The sequence below is a fragment of the Astatotilapia calliptera genome, chromosome 17 (assembly GCF_964374335.1).
Source record: "Astatotilapia calliptera chromosome 17, fAstCal68.1, whole genome shotgun sequence".
Lineage (NCBI taxonomy): Eukaryota > Metazoa > Chordata > Actinopteri > Cichliformes > Cichlidae > Astatotilapia > Astatotilapia calliptera.
Window position 1 is genome coordinate 18,764,538 of NC_137438.1, and position 27,957 is coordinate 18,792,494.

Below are 27,957 nucleotides of genomic sequence, written 5' to 3' on the forward strand. Positions count from 1 at the left end.
GATCCTGATTGCAGATATTAAAATGTGAGACTGTATAAATGTCTGCAATTCCTAGACAGTTAAAGCAACACTTGTTTTGAAGCCTAAACTAAAAGTGAAAGTTTACACCTCAAACACATCTCCATAGTTTAATTCAAAACCCACTGAGGTGGTGTACCGAAGCAAAGCTGCAAAAGAGCTGTCTTTATCCAGAAACACATAGTCCTCCCTGTAAGAATGAAGCTTAAAATAATAAAGAAATAATGTCAGTCCCTGTTAAACTTTCCAAGCTTTAAAACATTGTTTTAATTACAAAAGGATTATTAGTTATTATTTATTTTAAGCTTGTGCTAATGTTTTTGTTGAGTATTGCAGCATCGACAGCGATCAACTCGAAGGAAAATGACGACGGAGGCAAAAATGTCCTTAATATTTTGTGAACTTTATTCCTCATCAACACGCGGCAAAACTTTTCTCATGGGTGCCATTTTCGTTGTGGTATACTTTTTTTTCTTAGGGGCGTGATGACGCAGCATCCGTGCTCTTACAATGAAACAGTGCCTCCTTGTGGTGGCAACTAAAATACTGTCTCTGTTAAACCACAGTAACCATAATGCAGTTAAACACTGTACAACATGAATACACACAATGAATATCTTAACTCAGTTGTTCTCCTGGCTGAAGTTTGGTCCTTTACAGCATCCTGCCATGCGATTACATTTGTTCCTGACCACCGAGAACACTCACGTTAACTTTTATCGAGTGGAAAAAAGTTAGCTTGTTTATATTATGCTAACATAGCTGTGTCGCTAGCGGTCACGTAGCACATCATTATATACCAGCTAGCCAAACTTCAGTAACCCTACAAACATCACTGCTGTTTAGTTTTCTGTCTTCATTTATGTTGGAAGTGATAACAGAGCTGTACGTTTTAATTTGTTTCCAAAACCCCGCAGTCAGGACATGCTATATTGTATTTAGATAGAAGCTAGCGAGCTAACTTCCTGCTAACTTCTAACTCCATTAAATATCATAAATTCCGTTTTCATGGATGCCTGGATGTTAAACTCAATTGTTACACCTGGTAGAGCAGAACGCTGATCATTTTATTACAGATGAAAGACTTTAGACAGTTTTTCAACTCTCAGTAATGCCATAGTGATGTTTGATATATGGACCTGCAGCGGAGTTTAGGTCCAGACACGGCTAGTTTGTCAGACTTTACGACCGGATAAAGGGGCATCTCTGCAGTACACTGTATAACGTTCTTTTCACAAACCAAGATGGCCAGAACGAAGCAAACTGCCCGTAAATCCACCAGAGGAAAGGCTCCCAGGAAGCCGCTCGCCACCAAAGCTGCACGTAAGAGCGCGCCGGCCACTGGCGGTGTGAAGAAGCCTCACCGCTACAGGCCCGGTACCGTGGCTCTGAGGGAGATCCGCCGTTACCAGAAATCAACCGAGCTGCTCATCCGCAAGCTGCCCTTCCAGCACCTGGTCCGTGAGATCGCGCAGGACTTCAATACAGACTTGCGCTTCCAGATGGCACCTTTAGCATTTGCCTATACTGCCTATGCCACAGTCAGGCTCTGCTGTGTCCTTCGCATCCAGCTTTTCTAGCTATGACCAAAGAGGAATTTCCATCAAAGTTATCTTCAATCTGATTCCTAATTTGTTGGCTCTGTAGCCACCTTTCCCTTTCTATCTGCCTTTATATAATCCAACTGTTGTAGTAAGTGCTGTGCATAAGATGGATGAGTTGTACAGGAAGTAGGTAGGAATGATTTCTTGTGGTGTTCAGAGGTGAATTTTGGTAATCTCAGTCTCTCACTAAACTCCTATGACTGGTCAGCACATGATGGAGTTGGTCGGAGGTATTGTGCAGCATTTTACTTATCTTAGACAAAAATCTGTGTTTACATTTTACATTTTTCAGTTGGCGGAAGAAAGCAGAATCCTCTTGAACGGCTGGAGGATTCCAAGCCCAAGAAAGTTGACCCCAGCGTGGGCGAGCTGATTGTGAAAACCGTGGCCGCTTCCAAGGAGCGCAGCGGTGTGTCCGCAGCTGCTCTCAAGAAGGCTCTGGGTGCCGGAGGCTACGATGTGTACAAGAACAAGGCCCGTGTCAAGACTGCCATCGAGAGCCTGGTGGCGAAGGGCACTCTGGTGCAGACCAAGGGCACCAGGGCCTCCAGATCCTTCAAGATGAACAAGAAGGCTACTGAGAGCAAAGCCAAGAAACCCGCAAAGAAAGCCGCTCCCAAAGCCAAGAAGCCTGCCGCGGCCAAAGCCAAGAAACCGGCAGCAGCTGCCAAAAAGCCCAAGAAGGCAGTAGCAGCCAAGAAGCCCGCAGACGCTAAGAAGTTGCCCAAGAAGGCCAAGAAGCCCGCAGCAGCGGCCACAGCAGCCACGAAGTAGTGAGCTGCCACCACTCTCACACAACAACGGCTCTTCTCAGAGCCACCACAGCAACACACAAGAGCCCCTTCCTCACACTCACCACCAGCGGCGGACTGGCCATCTGTGGATTCTGGAGAATCACAGAATGGCCGGTACTCCAGGAAGGCCGGCGGGCCAGCCCACCACTCTCCACGCATGCTTTCAACACCTACCGGTATTTTTTTCCCCACTGCACCTCTAAGTTGGATGCCAGCTGCATTGGCTGTGGCCGCCAGGCAAGGAGTAGAAGAAGTGGAGTAGGAGGCAAAGACGATGGAAAGAAACGATGCAAAACGCAGCTGCAAGTAAAAAAAAGGAAAGAAACTTGCAGTCTGAGTTAAAGTGTCTCAGTGGCCACGGCTTAAAATGTCTGCACTTGAAGAGTACAAGGTCAGGATGGTAGGGGTTGGCTGTGATGATGACGAAGAAGAGAACACAGATGTACTAAACAAACAGTGCAAATCTTGTAAGGAATGCCCAGTCTGTTGTTATCAGATTCTGAAACGATACAACCTCTTCACAGATGCTTATCATATTCTTGGCTGGGGATACAGGTACCTTCTTACTCTGCCTGTGACACAGGTAGCATGTAAGAGAAGTTTCTCTGTTCTCAAACACATAAAAAGTAGAATAAGAAGCACACAGTCACAAGAACACCTGGAAGCATTCATGCTTATGACTACAGAGAAAGACATCCTCATCTCCCTTGACAATGACTTGATCATAGACAGAGTTGCAGAAAAAACCGACCTCTTGAAGAAAATACGTATCCCCCAACATTGAGTAAGGTGAGTATTCAAGTTAACCTGCATACTAAAACCTCTTTACTTTATTTACCATAACTCATACAGTACTATGTGTTGTGTGTTTCCAATAACCATTTTGTATTGGTTCAGCCAGAGGGACTGCAGTATGTTGAGACCTCCATTACTATGTGAGTATTCAAGTTAATCTAGAATAATATACTTTTAATACAACATCTAGTCAGCATCAGCACTGTTGCTATAATTTTGATGTTAACTCAATATTTACAACCATACCTTCATAGTACAAGACATCACACCACTTCTTGTTTTACTATGAGACACTATCATACAAGAAATACACCTTTAAAAGTTATCACCTACATTTTAAAATATTCTATTAAAAAACAACAAATATGACAGAAAATATTACATTTATAGATGCATGTTATTATCTATATATGAGATATGTTTCACTTATATTTTTATTTTTTGTAAGCCTACACTGGCTGTTTTAGTGGAAGTACAATGTATAGTTTATTGATACCTAGCCAATATAATCCACTTGAAATGCTTTACTCAACAACCTTACCTGACTAAATCTAGGCCAGCTGAATTGATATTCGGTGATTTTAAGGACACACATTTTACTCCAAGCTGAACCCAGACAGCTATTTATTTTACCATGTATTTATTTCATTACTAATTTCATAACCAATTTGATTCATGTACATTTGAACAAATTGAGTTCTGTAGGGTTAAGGATGCAAGGAAACCCATTATTTCAAAAATATAGTGTTGAGGTTTACTTCTTCTTGACCTCACCGATCCTTTTTATATCCCAGCTGAAGAAGAGTCCGCGGCTGCCCTGTGTCCCCCTCAGTAGTTTTCCACTAATTCTATTGTTGTGGGGGTTGTCCTCTCCCCAGGCTAGTAACTGTAACTCTCATTTTACAAAAGGCAGACCCCCACTGTCAATAAATTCTTTCCTCCATACAGAGACACGCCAAAGTTTATAGATAAACCTACTGATTTGGCACGTTAGAGGTCAGGGTTCAGCAACTCAATGTCCTTCTTGAGAGCTTTAAGGTCGCATGAAATGCTTCGAGCACACAAATCCACTATTGTCCTTAAAACAGGGGTTGACAAAGTCATTCTAACAAAATCAACACTTACGAATCATTTTCTGTTCCTCTGATCTCCAGCTGCCCCCTATTATCTAAGCAAACCTAAGTACATTGTATTGTAATCATTGTTTTATTGTACTCACAATAGACACAGACTTTGCAAAATGTCCCAAATTCAGCAGCAGTGCTGAACATGTTGCAAACAGCTCCACATTTTCCTCCCTCTGTACCTGGATAGTTCCTGCAGCACCAAAGAACTCCACCTGTCCCGCTCCTCATCATGTTCTGCGTTATGATTTACTATTGCGTTTGTGTTTCCATGAGCTTAAAATCTGCTTTTATTATCAAGCGAGTGAACCATGATGCATGTTTACAGTCATAGTTAGGATATCACTAATGATTAGCTTCAAATTGACCTCAAATTATTAAGCTATAGGAGCACACTGAGGTTGAACAAGGCACAGGCCTTAATCACACAGTGAGAGACACTGCAAATTTCTTTTAGTTTTATTTTGGGATGTAATGTTAAAATTTGAGCTTTAACTTTTTATTCTTGCCTGATGACAATAAAGCAAACTGACAGTTTCAATTAAAAATGTAGTTTTTAAGGTGCACTTGAGTCCCTTACTGTGAAAGATGGCATGAGTTAATATACATTTCAAAATAAATAAAGGTGCATGTCTGCTAAATTTCCAAGTACACAAGTTGTTAATAACGCATCAAGAAGGAAGTTTGCTCAGAGAGAAGTGTGTGGCTCTTAAAAGAGCCTTTTTTTTTGTTGAAACGGAGCGCTTTGCGTTTACTTGGCCTTGGCGGGCTTCTCGGTCTTCTTGGGCAGCAGCACAGCCTGGATGTTGGGCAGCACACCACCTTGAGCGATGGTGACTCCCCCCAGGAGCTTGTTAAGCTCTTCGTCGTTGCGCACAGCCAGCTGCAGGTGACGTGGGATGATACGAGTCTTCTTGTTGTCGCGGGCCGCGTTGCCAGCCAGCTCCAGGATCTCAGCGGTCAGGTACTCGAGCACAGCTGCCAGGTAAACGGGCGCACCGGCTCCCACACGCTCCGCATAGTTGCCTTTGCGTAGCAGTCTGTGGACACGACCCACGGGGAACTGAAGCCCGGCACGAGATGAACGAGTCTTGGCCTTAGCTCTGGCTTTGCCTCCAGTCTTTCCGCGTCCACTCATTTTGACAGGTTCTTCTCTTCGTACTAACAACACTCAAAAGAAATGTGGCCTGATCGGCTCAAAGCCTCGCTTATATTCCCGCAGAGCGCGCGCAGCTTCGTCACGCACCAATCGCAGAGAGGCTTGCGGCAGCGCGCAATTTCAATGCACTTTTCTCCAATGAGCAGCACACACCGAGGCGGGGCGGTGCTCCTCTGAACGGTGCTGAGCACCACGTGGAGCCCCTCACCAATCACGAGCCGGAGCGGCACCGCGTCACAGCCAGGCACACACTTTAAGAGCAGCGAGTCTCCTCTGTTTGCTACAAAATCTGCTCGTATCACAGAAGAAGAAAAGTGAGAAACAATGGCAAGAACCAAACAGACCGCTCGCAAGTCTACTGGCGGCAAAGCCCCCAGGAAGCAGCTCGCCACCAAGGCTGCCCGTAAGAGCGCCCCGGCCACCGGAGGCGTCAAGAAGCCTCACCGTTACAGGCCCGGTACCGTGGCTCTGCGCGAGATCCGCCGTTACCAGAAATCCACCGAGCTGCTCATCCGCAAGCTGCCCTTCCAGCGCCTGGTCCGCGAGATCGCTCAGGACTTCAAGACCGACTTACGCTTCCAGAGCTCTGCCGTTATGGCTCTGCAAGAGGCCAGTGAGGCTTACCTGGTCGGTCTCTTCGAGGACACAAACCTGTGCGCCATCCACGCCAAGCGGGTCACCATCATGCCCAAAGACATCCAGCTGGCTCGCCGCATCCGCGGAGAGAGAGCTTAAGCTACTCGCTCACCTACAAACAACGGCTCTTTTCAGAGCCACCTCCCTCCCACCAAGAGCTCGCTCCTTTCTTACTATTACATCAATATTATAGTCACACTTTAATCTTCATGCTCTTTCTATACCAGAAACTACAGTCGGCATGAACGTGGAAATCACTGACTTCAGTTACAAAAATGAAGCTTTTTTTATTTTTGTATGATACCTGATTTATATGAAATATGGCTGAAGTAAACTAAAGTCTAAAATTCTTAGTCATTTGTTTAATAGTAATTTGACATTATATAATTCACATATAAAACTATGAATTGTAATTTTAAATGGTTTAAAAGCATGTAGAACAGCATATGTAGGCAAGTATATTTCTCCTCTTTTTATCAAGAAGCAAAGACAAAAGCAGGGCAGGGTTCGGTGGTTGAATCATCCGTCCCCACCAATGCCAAACCTACACCCACGCCAGGATCGTCCCCGCTACCTGCAGCTGGCCATCCGCAACGACGAAGAGCTGAACAAGCTGCTGGGCTGAGTGACAATTGCTCAGGGTGGTGTGCTGCCCAACATCCAGGCCAAGAAGACTGAGAAAGCTAAATAAAATCCCGCGACTGTCCTCAACCAACTACACTTGCTTAAAGTAATTAAACTAAATCTTTAATCCATAGGTGTCAAACTCATATTCACACTAGAACTGAAGTGGGACAGCCCTGTTACGGTAGTCTGTGTGTGCAACACATTTAGCTGTTTTACTACATGAATAAAAATCTGACTGACTTAAATTGTAAAGTTATTAGACTTTTCTTTTTATAAACTTGCTGTAAAAACAGAAATCTGTGTAGTAAGAGCATAAACATTGTCTGTTCCTTAAAGTAGTTGCACTAAAACGTAAAAACAAGACAGCTGAGTAGATTAAAGAGGTTCAGACTTATAATAATAATTATAAATCACTACAAACTCTCATTTAGGTCTGAGATTCATTTAGACCATGCCTATTCAACTACGAAGTTAGTTGGGCCAGATTTTCAAACCGAGGAATTTATCTGGGCCAGATATTTTTTTTGAAGCCAGTAAGCAGCAGATCATGATCAATTTCAAACCCACACAACTGTACTGAACACAACTGTACTGAAAAACAAGTATTTATTTTATTCCTTTTCCCCTGTAAATCTGGTGGTGACCTCTGACAAATGCACACCAAAAAAGGAGCTATAACTAAACTATTTTTTGCACATTTGAAATAATAATAATAACAAAAAACATTTTGATAATTCCCTTTAAAATTAAAGTAAATATTTCGCTGACCATTTTCCTGCCATGGATGGAGCCCCATCAGTCACAAGTATACAGACACGCTTCATATCCAGACCATTTTCCTCAAAAAGAGCTTAAATCTTCTCAAACATCATTTCGCCAGCTGTGTGTCCCTCTAACGGTAGTAAACCGAGCAATTTCCCATCCAAAAAAACGGACATATACGCATAACTGTGCATTATCAGTTCTGTCTGATCTCCTGCTATAGACATTACATCAGTTTTCTTCAGGTCATCGAACAGCATTTCAAACTTGTCTGACGCCAGAACTTCAACTCTACGAATATTTGAACTGTCCTACAGGGGTACGTTTTTAATAGCAGATGTCACACTCACTTTTCACCGCATCCACCACGGCCAGCATGCACTATTTCACTGTTTCAGAATCTGTGAAAGGCCTTTTCTTCTTCGCCAAGAAGCAAACACGAAGGGAAGATGCTGCAGCTCTCTCTTGGGCTGTACAGGACCCTCACCATGGTCGTACAACTCCGGTTGTAAGATTATTAAACTCGGTAAAACGAATAAGTATTTGTCAGTCCGGGCAGGGTTAAACCGACAGTTTTCATTGTCAATTTTGCGCTTTTGGAGTGAGAAAGACATGCTGTTGTCGCATCATATATTACGATGATTTTTTAATATGTTTACATCACGGTGCATTGTGGGTTAAATATTGCTAGGCTACTAAGAGTGTTGCATTCACAGTCTACACTACGCTGTAGGAATTTTTAATTTTTTTAAAAATTAATTAATTTTTTGTGTTTTCTCTGTGTTTCTGCCAGGACCACAGGCAGGTTGCTTCTGGGCCGCATTTGGCCCGCGGGCCTCCATTTGAATAGGCTTGATTTAGACCGACAGCGAGCCACAGCTGTGTGCTACATGCAAACACACTTTGTGTGTGGTGTATTTTCTGTAATTCTGATCTGCTCCTTCAAAGGAGCTTTTTTAAAATGTTTTTAATTTATTTTTTAACCTGGAAGCACGTCAATTGAACGTAGACAACCTGACAAAACTTCTTGATTGCGATGTGGGTCATTTCATCACAGATCATTTACAGTTCCCTTTGATACTTTGTTTGCAGTTTAAACAGACATGCTGCATTTCAAGTCCATAAAATCTGGGTACTAAAACATATCTTTGATAGTGTTCCTTGTATGAAGGTTATGTCAGGATTGTAGGCTGAGTAAGCCTGTGGAGAAAGAAAGATCACACATCAGAATTGTTACATTGATATGATTGGTGAAAATGATATTTCAGGCAGACATCAGGAAGAAGTTTCAAAAGCTTCTTAGAGCTCCATCCACTCATGTCCACCATGTACTAGACCAAAGGTGGGTTGGTTATCTTTAAAAAAAAGAAAAAAAAAAAGAAAAGAAAAAACCCTATTAAATAAGCACTTCTGCTTTAAGCGAATTTCTGGCAAGACGACATTTACAAATAAACCAAAAAAAAAAAAATTAGTGAAATCTATCGTTTGGTCTATGAGTGTTCACACTCCTGCTATAGGTGAGTTTTAATAAACAGTGGTATTGAATAGGTCTGTAACCTCTGAAGTTCAGTTTGTGGTTATGTCAGTTATTGTAATTTTGTGAAGCACACATTAGAAACACCTTAATCTTATAGCCTATAGAAAGATTAAGTCACTGTAATATGTTGGGAATGTGAGTCGGTAATAGTTTGTGAAGTTACAACATACTATTGCTTCAGAAGTCAGTGGGGGATACTGGCAGGTAGTTACTAATATTTTCAGGACTTCCTTCCAAATTATGACAAAAACAACAAGATTGTAGAACAAAGCTCTTAAAGTGAAGTGTGTGGCTCTTAAAAGAGCCGTTGTGTTGTAGAGTCGAGCTGTGGATTTAACCTCCGAAACCATACAGAGTGCGACCCTGCCTCTTCAGAGCGTACACCACGTCCATGGCGGTCACAGTCTTCCTCTTCGCGTGCTCAGTGTAGGTAACAGCGTCACGGATCACGTTCTCGAGGAACACCTTGAGCACACCACGGGTCTCCTCGTAGATTAGACCGGAAATACGCTTCACACCGCCACGGCGGGCCAGACGGCGGATAGCGGGCTTGGTGATACCTTGGATGTTATCACGAAGAACTTTCCGGTGACGCTTAGCGCCTCCTTTTCCGAGTCCTTTGCCTCCTTTTCCGCGTCCACTCATTTTCTCGAAGCCGTGTAGAAACACTACTGGAGAACGAGCAGCCAGCCCCGTAATTTAAAGGCGACTTGCGGACGTGATTGAGAACAGCCAAGTATTGGCCCAACTTCAGCTTCTCACAGGCTAGTCGCATTTCCGGGTTGGGAAAGCAAACATCTGCTCTCGGTGCACTACGTCATTGAGTTACTGGTTGTGAATTGATTTAGACTGAAATTGGAGATAGCTACTCTGTTGTAACACTGGGAGCTGTGCTTAAACAGTTTATAGATGCTAGTGATGGGGTTTCTGGCTCTTTTTAGAGAACCGGCTCTTTCGGCTCGGCTCACTAAAAAGAGCCGGCTCTGAACCGCCTCTTCAGGTTGTTTTGTTGCTCTAATTTATTATTAACAACAATATACAATTATGCACAAAAGGAATTACTAATATAAAATACGTGGTTTTATTTATGTGTTGATATATAAATATATGCTGTGGACCGAAGAGACAAAACAGTACAAACTCCAAAACACATTTCTAGCGTTAACTGAACTTCCAAAACAGAGCTACCGAGATCAATTAAATAACACAATTGAAAGCTCATCACATTCGAGTGCTTTGTGCTCGGCAACATGATAGACCCTGTGCTAAAACACAGCTCGCGATGAGGAGCCGGCTCGCGTCGTTCACGTCAAAGATCTGGCTCTAAGAGCGATTTCGTTCGCGACCGATGCAGCCAGCCAACTTGGTGAATCTGAGGTGATCATTTTGGAACAACAAAAAAAAAAAGAAAAAGAAAAAAAAAGTATAATTATTAAAATGGGAACGCTTTAGTTCCTGGTCTCGTCAGGTCATCCTGCACATTAAGCTATGCCTCTTTTGCTTATATTGCACAGTGAAATGGCACACACTCTATACGACAACATTAATAATCAGTGTGTTATAGATTGTAATTCACATTGTAAATGTTAGCGCGGGGGTTGTGATTAGAGGATAACTCTTAAGTTGGTGTGGCTCTTAAAAGAGCCGTTTTATGAAATACTGGAGGTTTACTTCGCCTTCTCAGTTTTCTTAGGAAGAAGCACGGCCTGGATGTTGGGTAGCACACCACCCTGAGCGATAGTCACTCCACCCAACAGCTTATTCAGCTCTTCATCGTTACGGACAGCCAGCTGCAGATGACGGGGAATGATCCTGGTCTTCTTGTTGTCGCGGGCAGCGTTTCCTGCTAGTTCTAGAATCTCAGCGGTCAGATACTCGAGCACAGCCGCTAGATACACTGGTGCTCCAGCACCAACGCGCTCTGCGTAGTTCCCCTTCCTCAACAGCCTGTGAACACGACCGACAGGGAACTGAAGCCCGGCTCGTGAGGAGCGAGACTTTGCCTTAGCTCTCGCTTTGCCGCTTTTGCCACCACGTCCAGACATGTTTAAATCTTTTTCCGTTTGCCGAGGAGAAACAGGCTACTGTGTAACAGCAGAGTCTCACTTTATATCGACGCCATCGGCCTCTTCCTGATCGCTCATTGGCCAGCTTGCGCTTCAGCGGGATGGTCCAATCAGAAACAAAAACGTAGTCCACTCTGTGACAAACAAGATCTCAGGGAAATGTGAAACACAAAGGACTTCGAAAAATACACTAGGTTGTAAGATTATATTTACATTGTATACTCATACAATGTAAAAAGGATACGAAGACCAAGGTTATTACAATAAACTAGAGCCAAATAAAAACTGTTTGATACAGCACTGACAATAAACATTCGCACAAAAATTAGAAATAAATAAAAATAAGGATGATTTTTTTTTGGTTTTTTTCTGCCTGTGTATTTACATTAGGAGGCTTCAGTCCACATGTACATCAGCATTTTTTTTCTTTTTTTTTTGCTTTTACTTTGAAAAATAATCACATGAAAACACAAAAATGTCTTAAGGTTGATCGATATAAGATAATTGTAACTGAAGGACATTATGTTCAAAGGTTCTCCTGATCAGTGGTATTGTTAGTTCTGTTTCCTTCAGTGAATGATGAATTCCAACTCACCCCGGCGTATGTTGACCACTGAGGGTGAAGAAGCTGGATGAGCATCTCCAAGGGTGGAGCACCTCTCCAACAAGCTTAAGGGTGGAGCACACACTCTGGGTCATGGACAAATTGCTTCTCTAAGTGGAGGAGTTTAAGCGTCTTGGCATCTTCGGGTCTAGGGGGAGTTATTCTGGGGTTTTTTTGTGGTGAAGCAAGAGCTCAGTATGACTGGCTGATCTCTGTACCTGGGTCCAGCTTTGTGGACAACTTTGTACTTCTTTTTTGAAGTCCACTTGCAATCGTAGGATGGCCTCTGTGGCCCAGACCCATAAGTAAAAGAAAATGTATGGATGAATATTTTTATTTAATATGAACAAACCCCTGTAGGAATAACAATTATGATAAAAGTAAGAAAATGTTGTTACTTTTTTAATATTAACAAAGTCAATAGATACTTTGTGTTATTAAAATAAAAAATGAAAAGTTAGGGTAGCAAACATTCATAAATAATGTCTGTGTTCTTTGCAAGCTCCTTTGATGCATAAATAATCCACTGCAGAGCAGCCACATGTGCACTGTGAAGTTGATATTTCTGATTCAACTTCACATGGAGTGGAACAGAAGAGGAAGAGGAACATAAGAGTAATCGGGTTAAAGTGAACATAACAGAAGTTGAACTTTATCTTCTCTTAAAGAGAAGGCCCTGGTGTCTGACAGTAGAGTTGAGTGGAGTAGAACAGAGTAGAGTGATGGAGCCTTCCCAACATCCTCCTGATTGGCAGTGAGATGTCGGCCATCTTGGATTGTAGCGGGGAAGAAGGATTGATGCGGTGAGCTCCTTTTTTATTGCTTTAAAATCTTTTTTCGGGAGTTTCGGGTCTGAGGGTCCTTTAAATGAACCCGAGTTTGTGTGCTCGCTGCAAAGACCCAGCTGGTGAAGGGCGCAGTCGGGAACAGTACGGCTCTGAACGGCGCGGCCCGGTTTCGGTGCTTTTTGTTGTTGTTTTGGGGAACTAACAGCGGAGGCGCAGCAGGCCCAAACACGGACAAAAGCACACCTGCCCGCAGTTCTCCTCTCAGCCCCATTTTCTGTCCGTACAGCAGCGTCTATCCCGGTGTTACCGAGTCGTTAAACCGTAATTTAACGACCTCCGGGTTTCCAATTAGATGCTTTTCTACGTTCACATAAATGCAACAGCTAGCTTAGCTTCTATGCTAACAGCCCCATGTATTCCTATGACAGAAGCTGCTAGCCTGTGTGCGTTGCTCAGCTAGATAGCTGTAGCGTCTGACACATTATTAACGCTAAAGAGATAACGCTTGCTGATAACTGCTGTTTCCTGGAGACCTGCAGTCAAATAGCAGCACACGGCGGGACAAGCCGGCTCATTTAGTTCTGTCAGGAAATTCTAATATTGGAGTTAACGCTAATCAGACACACTAGCAGCGCTAGCCTTAGCGCTCTAAGCTAACATTAGCCGTTTTTGCGACACTGCTGCGCCTTCAGCGCCGCTTAGAAACGAGACAGACAAGACAGGCAGACGACTGGGCTTCGGCTGCAGGGATAAAAGGAAAGTTTGTGAGGTTTTTAACTCGTTATAAAACCTCAGAACCGAGCAGGATCTCAGCTAGCCGTTGTTAGCTGGGATTGCACCTGCTTTAGGAGGCGTCGCTTATCTCTGTTAGCATCGCTTTGTGTTTTAGTGGAAGGTTTGACACATTATGGAGATTAGCTGGTGCTTTATGTTATGAGATGTGATGTTTTGATATTACTTTTGGCTAATGTGCAGTTTGTCCTCACAAACACACCAGTCTGGTTGTTGATCAGTGATTTAGTAGTGGAGGCTTTTACTGTAAAAAACAGAAACGTCCAGCAGACTTCTTTCACTCTGAAAGTTAAAAGAACTAAGCGTTCAGAGGCTTAAAGATGTGTAGTCGGTTGATTTTCTGTAGTTGTTAAACAGTGGAAGCTTTCCTCTGTCTTTGTAATTAAAACGTATTCTGGGAAGTATGAGGAGCTGTGGTGGGATACACACCTTTGTCAGTGTTTTAGTTTTAAGCCTTTTTGGTTTGGATGCTTTCAACCTAGGTTCATCTTTTAAAATGGGTCCAGCTTTGCAGATTTGTTTGTGGTGACAGTCTTAATTCAGATCAGAGTCTACAGCTGCAACTGCTTCACTCAAGACTCAACAACTCAATTTTTATTAGTGGTTTAGTCAGTTTCTTCTTTCCCTGCTCTCACTGTGAATAAAATCAGGAACCATCAACGCTTAAACTTGTACTAGTCCTTTTCTGCAGTGCTTTAGCTGCCCTGAAAGTTTCTGATCAAGTAAGATCACACCTCTGATATTTTGTTTATTCAAAACATTTTACATGCCACAGACATTAAAACCTTTGTGTTTTGACCAGGTGTTTCCCCAGATTAAGTGTGTTTTTGTCACATCTCCGTCTTTGTAACCTGATCTCTCTGTGCATGAATTTGAGAGGGGTGTGACCGGATGATATTACACTGTGCACTAGCACCTGTAATGTCACTTTCGGTGCATGCTGCTTAACCAGAACTTAGCATTTAGCCTAAAAGTGAGTTCACATCCTCATACAGAGTGAGACGAGAGAAGGAAATGGTATTAATCCAGTTTCTGATAACAGGTTACCCTGCCATAGATGCAGTAAAAGCCTCCCAAGCATCTGTGTCTTTTGAGCTTTCAGTTAAAGCAAATATTTAAAACCTGAAGAGAAATGCTGCTGATGTAGTAGCAGCTAAATGGCTCCAAACTGCTGATCAGGGATCAACTGATCTGTTTGGATCACACATCGGCCTCAGAAGCCTGGATCGGGTATCTCTCTCAGTTCAGCCTTATTCTCTGTTTACTTTGCTGCGAGGCAGCAGGTGAGCACAGCTATTACACACCTGCTGCACCAACATACTTTCTAAAAAAGGTCTTACTTTAACACTTAAACTGTTATCATGGCTGAAAATGTTCAGAGAAGCTGCTAAAACATGTTTTTAAGTTTGTATTTTTTTGCTCTGACAGTAACACAACATGTTGTTCACAGCATTAATATTGCCTCTCTGCGCCACACTGAGTGAGGAGGTCCACCACAGTGCGACTCAGAGGAGAAACAGTAAACATCAGCTCACAGACACATTTATATCAAGGAAACCTCACAGAGAGGAGTGTAGCTTATTGATTTTTCACTGCTGTCAGCACAACACACAGGGAAGATACTGAAACCTGATCCAGATGTTGGAGTTGGGATCAGGCTGAAAAACATTAAAATGTTCAGTTATTTGTTTGTTTTTGGCAGAAAATGATAAGAAGTATCTTTAAAAACAAGCTTAAAACAATTACATAAAAATCTAAACGTGAGCAGTGCAGCTCAGCCTGTAAACCTGAGATTAAGCAGTGAGACTAAATATTATATGAATTTTGTTTTTCTTTTTAAAAATTGAATTTCAATTTTTTTTGTGTTTTGTGAGTCATGCAAAAGTCGTTCCTGAATGAGACTCTGAGCACGCTCAGAAGCAGGTTTCTGGTTTCAGAGCATGAAATGTTCCATGACAGTGAATGACTTCTGTCCAGGTATGACTGGTCTGACTGTTTCCTGTCGTCTTGTCTCCTAGGTGACACGCGGCATGTTTGGTGCTAACCGGAAGAAGTTTATGGAGGGAGGGATAGAGAGTGACTACCCGGACGACTCCAGTCTCTACTACAGCCAGCAGTCCATGTTCCCTCCTCACCGTGCGGACAAAGACGTGAGTCCTGCACGTTCAGCAATCATTACGGTTTATTAGGTCTGCTCGATTATGGCAAAAATGATAATCGTGATTATTTTCACTGAAATTGAGATCTCGATTATTTGACGATATTTATTTAACAATAACAATGTATTGAATAATGACTTTAAAGATTGTCAAAAAAATATAAAATAGTGTGCAAATACTGATAACAGTGCAAATGTTTGCAATATAAAAAATAAATGAAAAATGTAAACATCTATGTTTAGTGAACTTTGCAGTGTTGCTCTGTGGTGCAGCTACGACACCGTAGCAAAGTTTACACACTATGTCTACTTGATCCACGTCTGACTCCGCGAACCCATAATGTTTCCACACCACTGAAGTTTTTTTTACCTCTCTTTTCAACCAACGGCAGTCACTCTCCTCTCCAAATAACTTCTGCTTAGCTTTCTGAGCTTCCCTCGGGTCCTCTTAATCAGTGGTCCCCAACCCCCGGGCCTCGGACCGGTACCGGTCCGTGAGTCATTTGGTACCGGGCCGTGAGAGTTGAGGCTCAGGTGTGAAATGTATAGTTTTCAGGGTTTTTATCGGTTTTCAGCGTTATTTTGTTATCGTTTACTCGGTTTTCCTTGGTCTTTTCACGTGTGTTATGAATAAATTTTCTTTTTTTTCGGTACCGGTACTAGTTTTATTTTGTTGTATTTATCCGCGACACCTTAAAGGCCGGTCTATGAAAATATTGTCGGGCATAAACCGGTCCGTGGCGCAAAAAAGGTTGGGGACCGCTGCTCTTGTGACACGTGTTCGAAATGCAGAGAGGTCCGCTCGATTTGCCACACAGAGCAGCGCGAGAGTAAAGCACGAGGAAGGGGCTAATAATCGGCTCAGTCATTTTTAATGATCGTTGAAAGCCCAGATCGTAATCGAGATTAAAATTTGATTAATTGAGCAGCCCTACGGTTTATAATTATTGTCAAAAACTGCATTTGAGGGTTTGGACATGCTCAGCCAGTCAAGAAACTTCAGAGGCGTTTTATGGGTCTTGCACATGTACATAAGGCATAGTGCCCCATGGCATTACATTTCATTCACATGTGTGAAATTCAGTATCCTCATGTTAAAAAAAAATGCCCTAAATCCAAGTGGAAGTACACAGTATTGAATATAAGATGATATCTTGGGGCCGTTTTTGTCACTTTTTCCAGGTGTTGTACTTCATGCACTAGAAAAAGAAGTATGTCTCAATTTTTCCAAATGATAAAGAAATATGCTGCAATAAATAAAAGAAATCTGTCAGCATAATTCTTATTAGGAAGAAAATGTGTAAAATTACAGAAAAAAAATCTTCTTGTAGCTCATTGGCTAGACTGTCCAGAAAATGTCAGTTTTAAAATGTCATTTAAAAAAATCTGAAATTTCTATACTTAGTATTGAAAAAACAGAAACTTTCCAGTCATTTAGTTGTTTATTTATTAATTAATTACTTTAATTTAGTATGAACGGCTGTTGGGGAGGCTTCTATCAGCAGGAAAAGCGCATTAAAGTACATTTAAAAGTGCAAACATTTAAGCCCTCCTTCACATTTTCCAAACCCATTGAGTGGCCAGGCCAGGTTATGCCAGGCCAATCCTGCTCCCCAGGCCTTATATTTGATACCGCTGTCCAAGGGGGTGAGAGCTCTGTGTGAAGCAACTCGAGCAAAAACAAAGAAAAATGAGTCTCTTGTTGTAAAAACAGCACACAGCTCGTCTCCCTGTCATCTCTGCCCTCTTCTATTCATCCTCACTTTGTCCTCACTGCCCGGGGATGCAGCACAGAGCCCTTCACAGCTTACCTGAGTGGTTGACAGTAACAGAGCATGCTGCTGCATCTGCAGCTGCTGTGTGTGTTTCTGTGTTTTGATCTGTGTGATTGTGTGTTTGTCCTCCTCAGATGCTGGCGTCTTCCTCTGCCTCCTCTACGGGTCAGCTGTCACAGCTCGGAGCCAGCCTGTACGGCCCGCAGAGTAAGACGGACAGGCACTGACCTGTTTCTGCTGAATAATGTCGACTCATTACTGTGATGTTATCTCAGAGAAAACGTGGGAGAGTCAACCTCGTTTTTCACGCTTGTCTGCTTGCTCTCTCTGTAGGTGCATTGGGGTTTCCCATGCGAGGCATGAACAGCAGTGCAGCTCCTCCATTGAGTCGCAGCGGGCTGAACCAGTCTGCCGGTCAGCTCTCCAGTACGCCCAATGCCGGCTCGATGCACACGCCCCCCTCACCCAGCAGGTACCCCTCACACTGTGTGCTCTCATTATAAGAACTCTCTGTCAGTGTCTCTGCTTCTTCTTCAAACCACAAACTTCTTCCTGCAGGGGAATACTGCCCATGAGCAGCCGGAGTGTGCTCAATCACAACCAGCAGGTGGGGGGTCCAACGGGGCAGTCAGGTGGGATGGGAGGCGGAGAGCGTGGAGGTGGAGGAGGGAGGAGCGGCAGTATGGGGAGTCCCAGCCGGTCGTCACCCAGCATCATCGGGATGCCCAAACAGCAGCAAGCACGGCAGCCGTTTACCATCAACAGGTAACTCGCATCACTGCGGTCCGGATGTGACCTTTGACCTGTGTTGTTAGAAAGGAAGGTTTTCAGCAGCACATCTGGACCGTGTGATGGAGACGAGGGTTCAGGAATGTTTATGATTATTTATGATTTGAAATGATAGAGAGGAAGAGCTCATAATGGCAAAAACCTGTATGAAATTTACGCAAAACCTGTGTGTGTGTGTGTGTGTGTGTCAGTATGTCAGGGTTCGGGGTGAACAGGAATCCAGGCTTCATGAACAACTCGCTATCCAACAACATCTTCAATGGCACAGGTAACAGAGTGACATCAGAATTTTAAAAAATTTGTCAGCTGTTACCCAACCTGCTGTAATGTGACCTCTCTGAACTCGTTTCAGACGGCAGTGAGAATGTGACGGGGTTGGACCTGTCAGATTTCCCGGCATTAGCTGACAGGAGTCGGAGGGATGGAGGTTCGAATCCCACCCCACTGCACAACCCGCTGACCGGTCGAGCTCCCTACGGTAATACAGAAGGGACATTTATCTGTTTGTGTCCGTTTGTCTAATATAGAGTTGTCCTTTAATTCTACGCAGTGGTCTAGACTTTACAAAAGTCAAGCAGCCAATAAAATGTAAAGAAAATAAAACCATTTATGGAGCTGTTAGAATATTTGCTTTAACTTCAATTGAAGCATGCTGGGGGACAGTGATGAGAAATACGGAACGCTTATTTTAGTGGATTTTCTTCCTTGTTTTATAGTAAACTGAATATTTTCAACCGTTGGTCAAACACAATAGATATTCAATAAAAACCTTTAAAAGTCTTACATTTGCTGCTGATCAGTGTGTCTTTCTGTTGTGTGTTTTGTTAATGTCCTGCAATTGGTCACTTTCTCCAGTTGGCATGGTAACCAAGCCGTCCAGTGAGCAGTCGCAGGACTTCTCCATCCACAACGAAGATTTCCCAGCTCTCCCAGGGCCAAACTACCAAACAAAAGACCCCACCAGCACCAACGAAGACAGCAAAACGGTGACATTTCTGTCTCTCTCCGTCATCCGCTTTCTGCTTCTTTAACTTCCCAACTCATCCTCATTTGTCCCGTCTGTCTCCATCCAATCAGAATCTGAACTCATCGGGAAAGCCAGCCTCTAACTCAGATGGTCCAAAGTTCCCCGGCGATAAGAGCTCTGCACCGAGCAACAACAACCAGCAGAAGAAAGGGATTCAGGTGCTTCCTGACGGTGAGACAGTTCAATCAGATAATCGCTCAAAAGCCAGACATCAGCTGATCTTTGTTTCTGAATGTTAACCCTGAAAATGTTTAGAGTCATCTCTTTGAGAATTTAAAGAGAAAGGAAATGAATGGGACATAAGAGCTTTATTAGTTTATCACAGACTCGAGATAAAATAAGAAAAGCTTAATTTGTCCTTACTGTAGGGAAATACTTTTGTTTCAGCGGCTGAAACTATAATGGAACATGTAAAATCATAAATGTTGTCATCAGATGATGAGTCTGCCAAACAAATGCAGTTTTATGTTGCTATGAAAGGGTTTAATAGGTTTCTGAATACCCAGCTGTGACGTGTTTAACCAAATTAAAAAAGGCCGGAACTGAAAATCGTTAATGTGAATTTAATCTGTGTATTAAAAGAACCCCCGAACACTTTCATCCTCCTTATTTCCCCTCCGTCCTCATCATCCCCAGTCTGTCACAGCAGATAGCTTCCCCACCCTCAGCCTGATGCTGCAGGTGGATTTTGTCTTAAAAGGGAGCTCTTCCTTTGCACTGTTTTTTTTGTTTTGCTTTTGTTCGTCTCATTTAATTAACTCAAAACCATTAGACGGAGATTTTCTTATCTTTGAGTGAGTTTGGGTAAAAAAACAAGCAGGAGAGATTTTAAGCTAATCCGTAATCCTCTGTTGTCTTTGTGTCCCAGGGCGAGTGACCAATATCCCTGGTGGCATGGTAACAGACCAGTTTGGAATGATTGGCCTGCTGACGTTCATCCGGGCGGCGGAGACCGACCCCGGCATGGTCCACCTGGCGCTGGGCTCAGACCTCACCACACTTGGCCTCAACCTCAACTCGCCTGAGTACGAGTCGCACATGCAAACGCGATTTATAGTTGGAGACGAGCGGCGTCTTTAAAGTTTGTTTTTTTTTGAATGGCCGCAGCAGCAGCTGAATGACCTGTCACTGTTCTCACACTCAGACCCTCTCTCTCTCCCTCTCTCTGTCAGGAATCTCTATCCTAAGTTTGCATCTCCGTGGGCATCGGCTCCATGTCGACCGCAGGATATAGGTGAGTTTAACACCAACCTGGAAGTAGTGACTGAGGCTATGTCCACACTAAATGCGTTTTTGTTTTCTCCCCGTTTCGGCCTCCTGTCCACATTGAGACCGCGTTTTTCGCTCGAGGAAAACACAGCGTTTTAAAAATGCTCTCGAAAACGCAGAGATTTGAAAACGGTGTGATGCAGTCAAGTGGCCAATTAAACTAAACGGAGGGCATTATACAGCAGTTGTTTTGTTTGCTCTCAATTTTAAAGATTTTAAAGATTAATTAAAGATTAAAATTAATCAATTAAAGATTAATATCAGTTTGTACATGCTTCAGATAACTTTTCTTCAAATTCTTTAATTCTCAATTGCTTTTGCAACTTTGTACTTTTGTGTTACTCGCAGCAACAACTCCACCTCATTGTTAGTCCATTTAAAAAACTCTGTGATTTTCCTCGACATTTTGCCGCGACATTTCAAAGAGCCGGAAAGTAAATAAGCGGCAGACAGAAATGAGGCAGGTCGAATCTTCTTGCGTTTCACGCATGCGCAGTACTGGAACGTAAGAGTTTTCTGCCGTTTCAATATGGACGCTGTCTATATACACTGAACAAAAATATAAACGCAACACTTTTGTTTTTGCTCCCATTCCCCATGGGATGGACGTAGAGACCTAAAATTCATTCCAGATACACAATATAACCATCCCTCCCAAACAGTGGTCACAAATCAGTCCAAATGTGTGGTAGTGGGCACATCTGCTATATTGAGATAATCCATCCCACCTCACAGGTGTGCCACATCAGGATGCTGATCTGACATCATGAGTAGTGCACAGGTGTACCTCAGACTGCCCACAACAAAAGGCCACCCTGGAATGTGCAGTTTTTTGCGCTATTGGGGGTCTGGGGACCCAGAACCGGTCAGTATCTGGTGTGACCACCATTTGCCTCATGCAGTGCAACACATCGTTGCATGGAGTCTATCAGATTGTCAATTGTGGCCTGTGGAATGTTGGTCCACTCCACTTCAATGGCTGTGCGAGGTTGTTGGATATTCGTGGGAACTGGTACACGCTGTCGTATACGCCGGTCAAGCACATCCCGAACATGCTCAATGGGTGACATGTCCGGTGAGTATGCTGGCCATGCAAGAACTGGGACATTCTCAGCTGCCATCTGCCCTGAACAATGTGAACCATGATTCATCCGTGAAGCGCACACCTCTCCAACGTGCCAGACGCCATCGAATGTGAGCATTTGCCCACACAAGTCTGTTACGGCGACGAGCTGGAGTCAGGTCAAGACCCCGATGAGGACGACGGGCATGCAGTTGAGCGTCCCTGAGACGGTTTCTGACAGTTTGTGCAGAAATTGTTTGGTTGTGCAAACCAATTGTTCCAGCAGCTGTCTGGGTGGCTGGTCTCAGACGACCTTGGAGGTGAACCTGCTGGATGTGGAGGTCCTGGGCTGGTGTGGTTACACGAGGTCTGCGGTTGTGAGGCCGGTTGGATGTGCTGCCATATTCTCTGAAACGCCTGTGGAGACGGCTTATGGTTGAGAAATGAACATTCAATGCACGGGCGACAGATCTGGTTGACATTCCTGCTGTCAGCATGCCAATTGCACGCTCCCTCATTGCTTGTGGCATCTGTGGCATTTTGCTGTGAGACAAAACTGCACATTCCAGGGTGGCCTTTTGTTGTGGGCAGTCTGAGGTACACCTGTGCACTACTCATGATGTCAGATCAGCATCCTGATGTGGCACACCTGTGAGGTGGGATGGATTATCTCAATATAGCAGATGTGCCCACTACCACACATTTGGACTGATTTGTGACCACTGTTTGGGAGGGATGGTTATATTGTGTATCTGGAATGAATTTTAGGTCTCTACGTCCATCCCATGGGGAATGGGAGCAAAAACAAAAGTGTTGCGTTTATATTTTTGTTCAGTGTATGAACTCTGGGAAAACGACTGATACTGAAAGCGATAGTGTGGACGCAGAGCGTTTTTTAGACACAACCGCCATTTTCAAATCTATCCGGGCTAGTGTGGGTGTAGCCTGAGACCTTGAAGTCAGCATGAAAGTGTTCATTTTCTCACAGACCTGTAGAAGAGCCATTTGCTCACCATTAGAAACGATACTTTGTGAAAAATGTGAAGGCTGATGCTAAGTTTACTCTGACTTTAGAGAGGTGCTGGAACCTCTACAGGCTCAGAAACTCTGAGCGTCTGACTCTTTTTGGGACTTCAGAGGCATTTCTGTCAGTGTCAGTGCAGCAGTAAAGTGACAGATCAGCCTGCAGAGTGAATTAAAATAGACAAGCAAAATTGACCTGATATGTGAACGACATCAGTGTATTGATGTGGTCGTACGTAAGAAACCAGCTTCATTCGAAACCTGCTCACTCCAAACAGCCAGCAGGGCGAGGAGGAGTCCTCTCGATTTCTGGACGCATTTTCACGGCTTTCCCTGAAGTTTGACTGTTAGCCCTCACTGAGTTAGATCTTTTTCTTTGACAGTGAAGAACCGCTTGGCTCCAGCCGCCCCCAGACAGCATCGATGAGCTCTTCCATTCTGATTGCTTCTTGGTTTTCACGCTGTGCAGTGAAGCAAATTTTCACCAAAGTTGGAAATTTTAACTCTTGAACACAGATTCTTCTTCAGGGTTTTTGCTGTATGTTAAAAGTTTTGGTGGCCAACAGAGGACAATCATCATGGCTGATTCAAACAGTTTTTAAACGATTTTAATTCTTAATTCTGTTTTATTTTTAAAAGTCTTTGCTTTTAATGCGTGTTTGCCAAACTCGTTTATATATATTTATAAGGACTCGTTGAGTCCTTCATCAGCAGGAAATTTAAATCTGGAGTTTTTCTGCCTCCATGTGGTCTGAACAAGTTAATGCATCATGATTTTTTTTCCAATCAGTTTTTATAATGTGAGACTGAATTTACTGAAGTTTAAATTTATTTAATTTTAGTTGCTTAAATAACATCAAAATGCTCTACGCCTGTTCATTGCATTAATTACATGCAGACCAGTTGTGCAGTTTTTCTAATGAAGCTTTTCATTTTGTCCTGTTTGTTGATTTTATCTTTTCTTTTCCTGCAGACTTCCACGTCCCCTCAGAGTATTTAACCAATATCCACATAAGGGACAAGGTACCTCCTTCACAAGACACCCCAAAGGTCCTTTACATGATTGTTATGAGACTGATCTCCTGAAAAATGTGTCCGTATTAATCTGTCTCTCTCTCTCACGTGCAGTTAGCAGCTATCAAGTTGTCTCGGTATGGTGAAGATCTGCTGTTTTATCTCTACTATATGAACGGAGGAGACCTCCTACAACTGCTGGCTGCTGTAGAACTGTAAGAGCGACCGGTCATTACTGCACCCTAATCACACTAAGTCAGTCACCACGTGGGTGGAAACTAAATTACTTTGATGTTTGGATGAGAAAATTGCTTGAAACTGAGATAAAAGTAAGATTTCATAGTTTCCTGTTGTGCTGGCGTTCAGTGCAATCAGTTTTTTAAAGAAATCCGCTCACCAGCTTCTTGTCATCACCAACAAACTCTCCACTTTTCCATACTGATCTAAAATACATCCTTCCATTTTAAGATAAGTCTGCAAATGTTTTTTTTAATGATTGAATCTATTTTTCAGAAGCTTCTCATCTTTTTAAAATGTTTTAATCTTCATTACAAATAAAGATTAAAGCATCCAAAAGAACCCCAGGCTGTCTGAAATGTCTCTCTGCGTTTATGATGGTGTACAAGATGTTTAAAGCGATCATTTCCGCGTGTGTGTGCGTGTCCAGGTTTAACAGGGACTGGAGGTATCATAAAGAGGAGCGGGTTTGGATCACTCGAGCTCCGGGGATGGAGCCCACACTGAAGACCAACGCCTATGAGAGAGGGACCTACTACTTCTTCGACTGCCTCAACTGGAGGAAGGTGGCCAAGGTGAACGAACACACACACACGCACACTTTAAATCAGCACCAGGATGTGTTGCCTACATTTGATCAGGTTGACAGTTCTCAGATCTTGATTTCATGAAACTGGTCCGAGTGTTTGAACACTCAGTACTAAAGACTGCATTCGTACAGCTGTGTGGTGGTAAGGGCAGCTCCTTCTGCTGCTATCCGTGTCTCAGCCTCTAAAAGAGCTCCTCAGGTGAAAAACTAAGTGAAGAAGAAGGTTCTACTACTTTTTTCCCCTCCAAGGGAGGAACAACATACAGAGATCTGATGAACTGATCATTACTGAAGTATTTTTGAGACTTCATCTCTGCGAGGAATGTTTGTTGTTTGTCCTGGATCTGTAGATCTGCTTGAAATGAGGTTCAGAACTTCTGTTTGATTTTATTGAACAAGTCTACATTTGAGAACAATTATATTCTGGAAAAAAAAGCTAACTGTTTTAATAGTAAAATGTGATTGGATCAAATAAAAATATGCATTTGTATCCCATTAAATCCAAAGCTAAAATTTCATTTTGAAAGTAAACACAGAATATGATGAACGCTGTGTACAGTCGATGACAATTTACCACTTTCCTCCTCGTTTTCAGGAATTTCATCTGGAATATGACAAACTAGAAGAGCGACCTCACGTTCCCTCCACCTTCAACTACAATCCTGCCCAGCAGGCCTTCTGATTGGCTGTCTCTCCTACTGCCTGCCTGCCATTGGCCCTCCTGACCCCATTAGGTTTTTCCACCGGCACACACTGAACGGGGAGGACATCCTGGCTCCTGTCCTCCTCTCTGAACAGACTTCATCCTTTTATTTTTTTCATATTTTTGTTCCTTCTTTACCTCATTATCGTTATTTTTTTTTTTTTTGAATTTCACACTTTTCCATCAGTTTGATTTGGCTGGTCTGTGAAGTGGACCACAGACTCGATACACAGACACAAGCACTGCAAAGTGTCCATCTGATTGAGTGACTCATGTTTCTGCTCAGTCTTAAGAATCGACTATTTTTGTCTCCAGAAGCTTTTAAGAGAAACCAGATTTTAACACAGGAAGTGATCACCTTTCAGGATGGATAATTATTTCCCACTGTGTCGCACCTCTCTGAAACCTGGCGATATCTTTAACCCACTCTCTTTTATCAGGTTTATCCCCCAGCATTACAAACCAGAGCACATCATCAGACAGTCAGGAGGACATGCAATGTACATTGTAGCACTATTTCATAATAAAAGAGGAAAAAATATCCTTTTTTCCCCCCTTTGGTTCCTTTGTGTTATAAAGCGGGTTTAATTTAAAGAGACAGGTGAGAGTGCAGCAGGTGATTTCATACTGCAGGGAGGTCTTTCACAGGTGGACACGTTCCCTTTATACCTCGAGGAAAAGGCAGGAAATCTCTCTCTTTTTTTTAATTACGTTTTTTATACATATTTCACCATCTGCAGTTATTTTATCCTCCTGAGGTGGCAGCCTGTTTAAAAATGAAAAAGACATTAGGTTTTTGGGGTTTTTTTGTCATTTGAAAGACAGAAATCTGAGGTGGCATTTAAGAAAACCGATTTGTCTTTCTGGATGATAATGGCGTTAAATTGGAAATCTGGTGAATGCCATTTCAGATTTATCTACTACAAATCTTGTTTTCAGCTTTTTCAAGATGGAGAAAAAAGAAAATAGTTTCTTTTTCTTTTTTTAGATTTTCCTCCTTTGTGTCGGATCATATGTTAGTCCATGCAGAAGTCAGCTTTAGTTTGGTGAAATAACTGACACTTGCCATATAAGAACAGTTACATCAAAAAAAATTTTGAGTTTTGCTGCCTCATAATCGGCCCTTGGGGGTTCTCACCATAGTAAACATGGCTGTTCGGTAAAGCAAAGGGACTCAGTTTGTCTTGCTTTATTTGAATAGAAATCAGCGCACTTTTCTCAAGTTCTCGTTGATTAGATAATCAGAAAATGTCTGCTATGTTTAAGTAAATAAAACCCCAAATCAGATTCTCCTGGCTCTGGCTAAAACCTGATCAGGAGGCACCAATCACTACCCTGACCTTACAGCTACAAAGACGTTGGGATGATTGGTGATGCTAATGTTGTCTGTTGTTCTCTGTTAGCCTGTTCAGGGTTTAATCTCCCAGCTTATCCCACTGTCAGTTTATCCTGAGGATAAGTGGCCATAATATTTAATAGGATGGATTTATTGTTGGATAGCTGCACCTATTTCTACTCCTGCGATCTGTTTGATATTTTAATTGTTATTCTTGCAAGGCTTCTGCCTGGAGATCAAAAACTCAAACTCTGCTGCCTGTATCCACTTTTAAAGATTACAGTTACTTGCTGCACTGAAAGCCCCCCACAGTGAGTCACACAGTTTCCCACTGAGCGGAGGTCTGTACTGAAATGCAGAACCTGGGGTTTAGTGAGGTAGCTTCAGGTTTAACCCCAGGTGCTCCATCAGCACATGTAGAAAGCTCCACCTGCTGCTTTTCACCTATTTTATGTTAATTTTTGTTAACACTGCTCTCTGCTTCTCAAACTTCCTATTTCTTCACCTTTAACATTATTTTCTTTTTTTTTCTTTTTTTAAAATTACATTTTGTCCCAACTGTTTTCTGCCCGGTAACAGTCAAACCAATTGGATCCTCATGACACCACCACCACCTTGCTTGTAAGCTACAGCCAGGAGATAATTAGCATCATTAGCAAAAACACTGGAAGTGGACACTGGCAGCCCGGCTCTCATGGGTCTGTTTAGTTTAATCTGCTACATACACGTTGTTGTGTTGGGACCAGTTAAAACTATACTCCAAGGAAATTCTGATTTTTACACTTTTTAAAGCCGCTTAAACAAACATACCATCCTAATCGTGAGGTGCTTTTCTTGTGGGCAGACCTAAGCTACCTGTTAAAGCCCATTCAATCTTTATGCTAAGCTAATTAGCTCATAGCTGTAGCTTGAGAAAGTTTCAAAAATCAAAAAATCATCCCAAAAAGTTTTTATTTTAAGGCTTTGAATTTTTCATATCTTTAACTGCCAGGAGACACCAGTGTCCAGTTATGTATATGTATTTTAAATATGTATACATAAAAGTGAGGCAGTATTTTTATGGAAAACAAAAAGGGGTAAAAACGGAAAAGAAACTCCTCCCTCTTCAGCTGGCCGTCACTTAACGATGCAATACTCCACTTCCTGTCATGGAGATGGTTTCCAGGGGACCACGCCCGACTCCGCCCACCTACTAGCAACAACAATCACTGGGGGAGGGGAGGGGCCAGCTAGTTCGCACTGCAGCAGCAAAGCCAAGGACACGCCCACAGACCTGTGTGACCTGTCTGAGGAGTTTTGATTGGAGGATGAGGACTGAGGCACTTGGCCGTTGGCTGTTTTATTAAATATGGCAGCTAGTGTTTTAATAGAAAAAGAATAAAATAAATATTCTGGTAATGAAACTGAAACATGACTCCTGGGTGTTTATTTTTGTTTGTGTCAATCTTCGAGGAGCCAAACCTCCAGTCAGGTCCATAATTCTGTAAATTATTCCTATATAGAAGTATTTATAGTTTGTGTGAAGATGGCTTTAATTCGTAAACAGTTAACGCAGCATTTTTATGAAACCCTCTGATTAAAGCTGAACATCAGAGCTTTAATTTGTCAGTTCAAATACTTCTGGTCATGGCTGTAGTTTAAAGTGAGGTTTGTTTAAATGTGGAAACC

General features: G+C 42.8%; 5 protein-coding genes across 6 annotated transcripts; 3 read left to right on the forward strand and 2 right to left on the reverse strand.

Moving 5' to 3' along the window:
- The first annotated feature begins 1,262 nt into the window (after nt 1-1,262).
- Nucleotides 1,263-2,893, forward strand: LOC113008832 (uncharacterized). Its single transcript, XM_080291346.1, has 2 exons — nt 1,263-1,572; nt 1,915-2,893. The coding sequence occupies exons 1-2, from the start codon at nt 1,263-1,265 to the stop codon at nt 2,394-2,396; spliced, it is 792 nt and encodes a 263-aa protein (XP_080147472.1). The 3' UTR covers nt 2,397-2,893.
- A 2,141-nt stretch (nt 2,894-5,034) lies between these two features.
- LOC113009689 (uncharacterized) lies at nt 5,035-11,695 on the reverse strand. Its single transcript, XM_080291347.1, has 4 exons — nt 10,727-11,695; nt 6,119-6,145; nt 5,854-6,028; nt 5,035-5,496 (listed from the first exon to the last, which is right to left on the reverse strand). Exons 1-4 carry the CDS (start codon nt 11,099-11,101, stop codon nt 5,087-5,089), a joined length of 987 nt encoding a protein of 328 aa, XP_080147473.1. The 5' UTR covers nt 11,102-11,695; the 3' UTR covers nt 5,035-5,086.
- Nucleotides 5,451-7,002, forward strand: LOC113008834 (histone H3). The gene has a single exon (XM_080292047.1). The coding sequence runs from the start codon at nt 5,819-5,821 to the stop codon at nt 6,227-6,229; it is 411 nt and encodes a 136-aa protein (XP_080148173.1). The 5' UTR covers nt 5,451-5,818; the 3' UTR covers nt 6,230-7,002.
- Nucleotides 7,347-9,729, reverse strand: LOC113008838 (histone H4). The gene has a single exon (XM_080292050.1). It carries the CDS (start codon nt 9,699-9,701, stop codon nt 9,390-9,392), a length of 312 nt encoding a protein of 103 aa, XP_080148176.1. The 5' UTR covers nt 9,702-9,729; the 3' UTR covers nt 7,347-9,389.
- Nucleotides 11,696-12,376: 681 nt separating the features above from the next.
- On the forward strand, nt 12,377-27,698 carry LOC113009210 (CCR4-NOT transcription complex subunit 2-like). Of its 2 annotated transcripts, none has more exons than XM_026147399.2 (15): nt 12,377-12,529; nt 15,325-15,456; nt 17,374-17,446; nt 17,573-17,711; nt 17,798-18,004; nt 18,220-18,296; nt 18,381-18,506; nt 18,884-19,014; nt 19,106-19,226; nt 19,924-20,080; nt 20,228-20,289; nt 23,384-23,460; nt 23,539-23,639; nt 24,092-24,236; nt 24,846-27,698. In XM_026147399.2, exons 2-15 carry the CDS (start codon nt 15,337-15,339, stop codon nt 24,930-24,932), a joined length of 1,623 nt encoding a protein of 540 aa, XP_026003184.1. In that variant the 5' UTR covers nt 12,377-12,529; nt 15,325-15,336; the 3' UTR covers nt 24,933-27,698. The 2 variants fall into 2 exon arrangements, with proteins under 2 accessions (XP_026003184.1, XP_026003185.1); XM_026147400.2 differs by having other exon boundaries at nt 23,384-23,433.
- The last annotated feature ends 259 nt before the right edge of the window (nt 27,699-27,957 follow it).

Bases quoted from the DNA above. Each gene is read 5' to 3' on its own strand.
- LOC113009210 (XM_026147399.2), top strand. From the start codon at position 15,337: ATGTTTGGTGCTAACCGGAAGAAGTTTATGGAGGGAGGGATAGAGAGT. The intron at 17,447-17,572 runs GTAAGACGGACA...CTCTCTCTGTAG, and splicing joins CAGCCTGTACGGCCCGCAGA to GTGCATTGGGGTTTCCCATG. The intron at 23,640-24,091 runs GTAAGAGCGACC...GTGCGTGTCCAG, and splicing joins CTGCTGGCTGCTGTAGAACT to GTTTAACAGGGACTGGAGGT.
- LOC113008834 (XM_080292047.1), top strand. From the start codon at position 5,819: ATGGCAAGAACCAAACAGACCGCTCGCAAGTCTACTGGCGGCAAAGCC.
- LOC113009689 (XM_080291347.1), bottom strand. From the start codon at position 11,101: ATGTCTGGACGTGGTGGCAAAAGCGGCAAAGCGAGAGCTAAGGCAAAG. The intron at 6,146-10,726 runs TAAACCTCCAGT...GATGGCGCACAG, and splicing joins AGAAAACTGAGAAGGCGAAG to GTTTGTGTCCTCGAAGAGAC. The intron at 5,497-5,853 runs GTAGACTTGCGA...GAGTGTTGTTAG, and splicing joins TCCTGGGGGCTTTGCCGCCA to TACGAAGAGAAGAACCTGTC.
- LOC113008832 (XM_080291346.1), top strand. From the start codon at position 1,263: ATGGCCAGAACGAAGCAAACTGCCCGTAAATCCACCAGAGGAAAGGCT. The intron at 1,573-1,914 runs GTGTCCTTCGCA...TACATTTTTCAG, and splicing joins TGCCACAGTCAGGCTCTGCT to TTGGCGGAAGAAAGCAGAAT.
- LOC113008838 (XM_080292050.1), bottom strand. From the start codon at position 9,701: ATGAGTGGACGCGGAAAAGGAGGCAAAGGACTCGGAAAAGGAGGCGCT.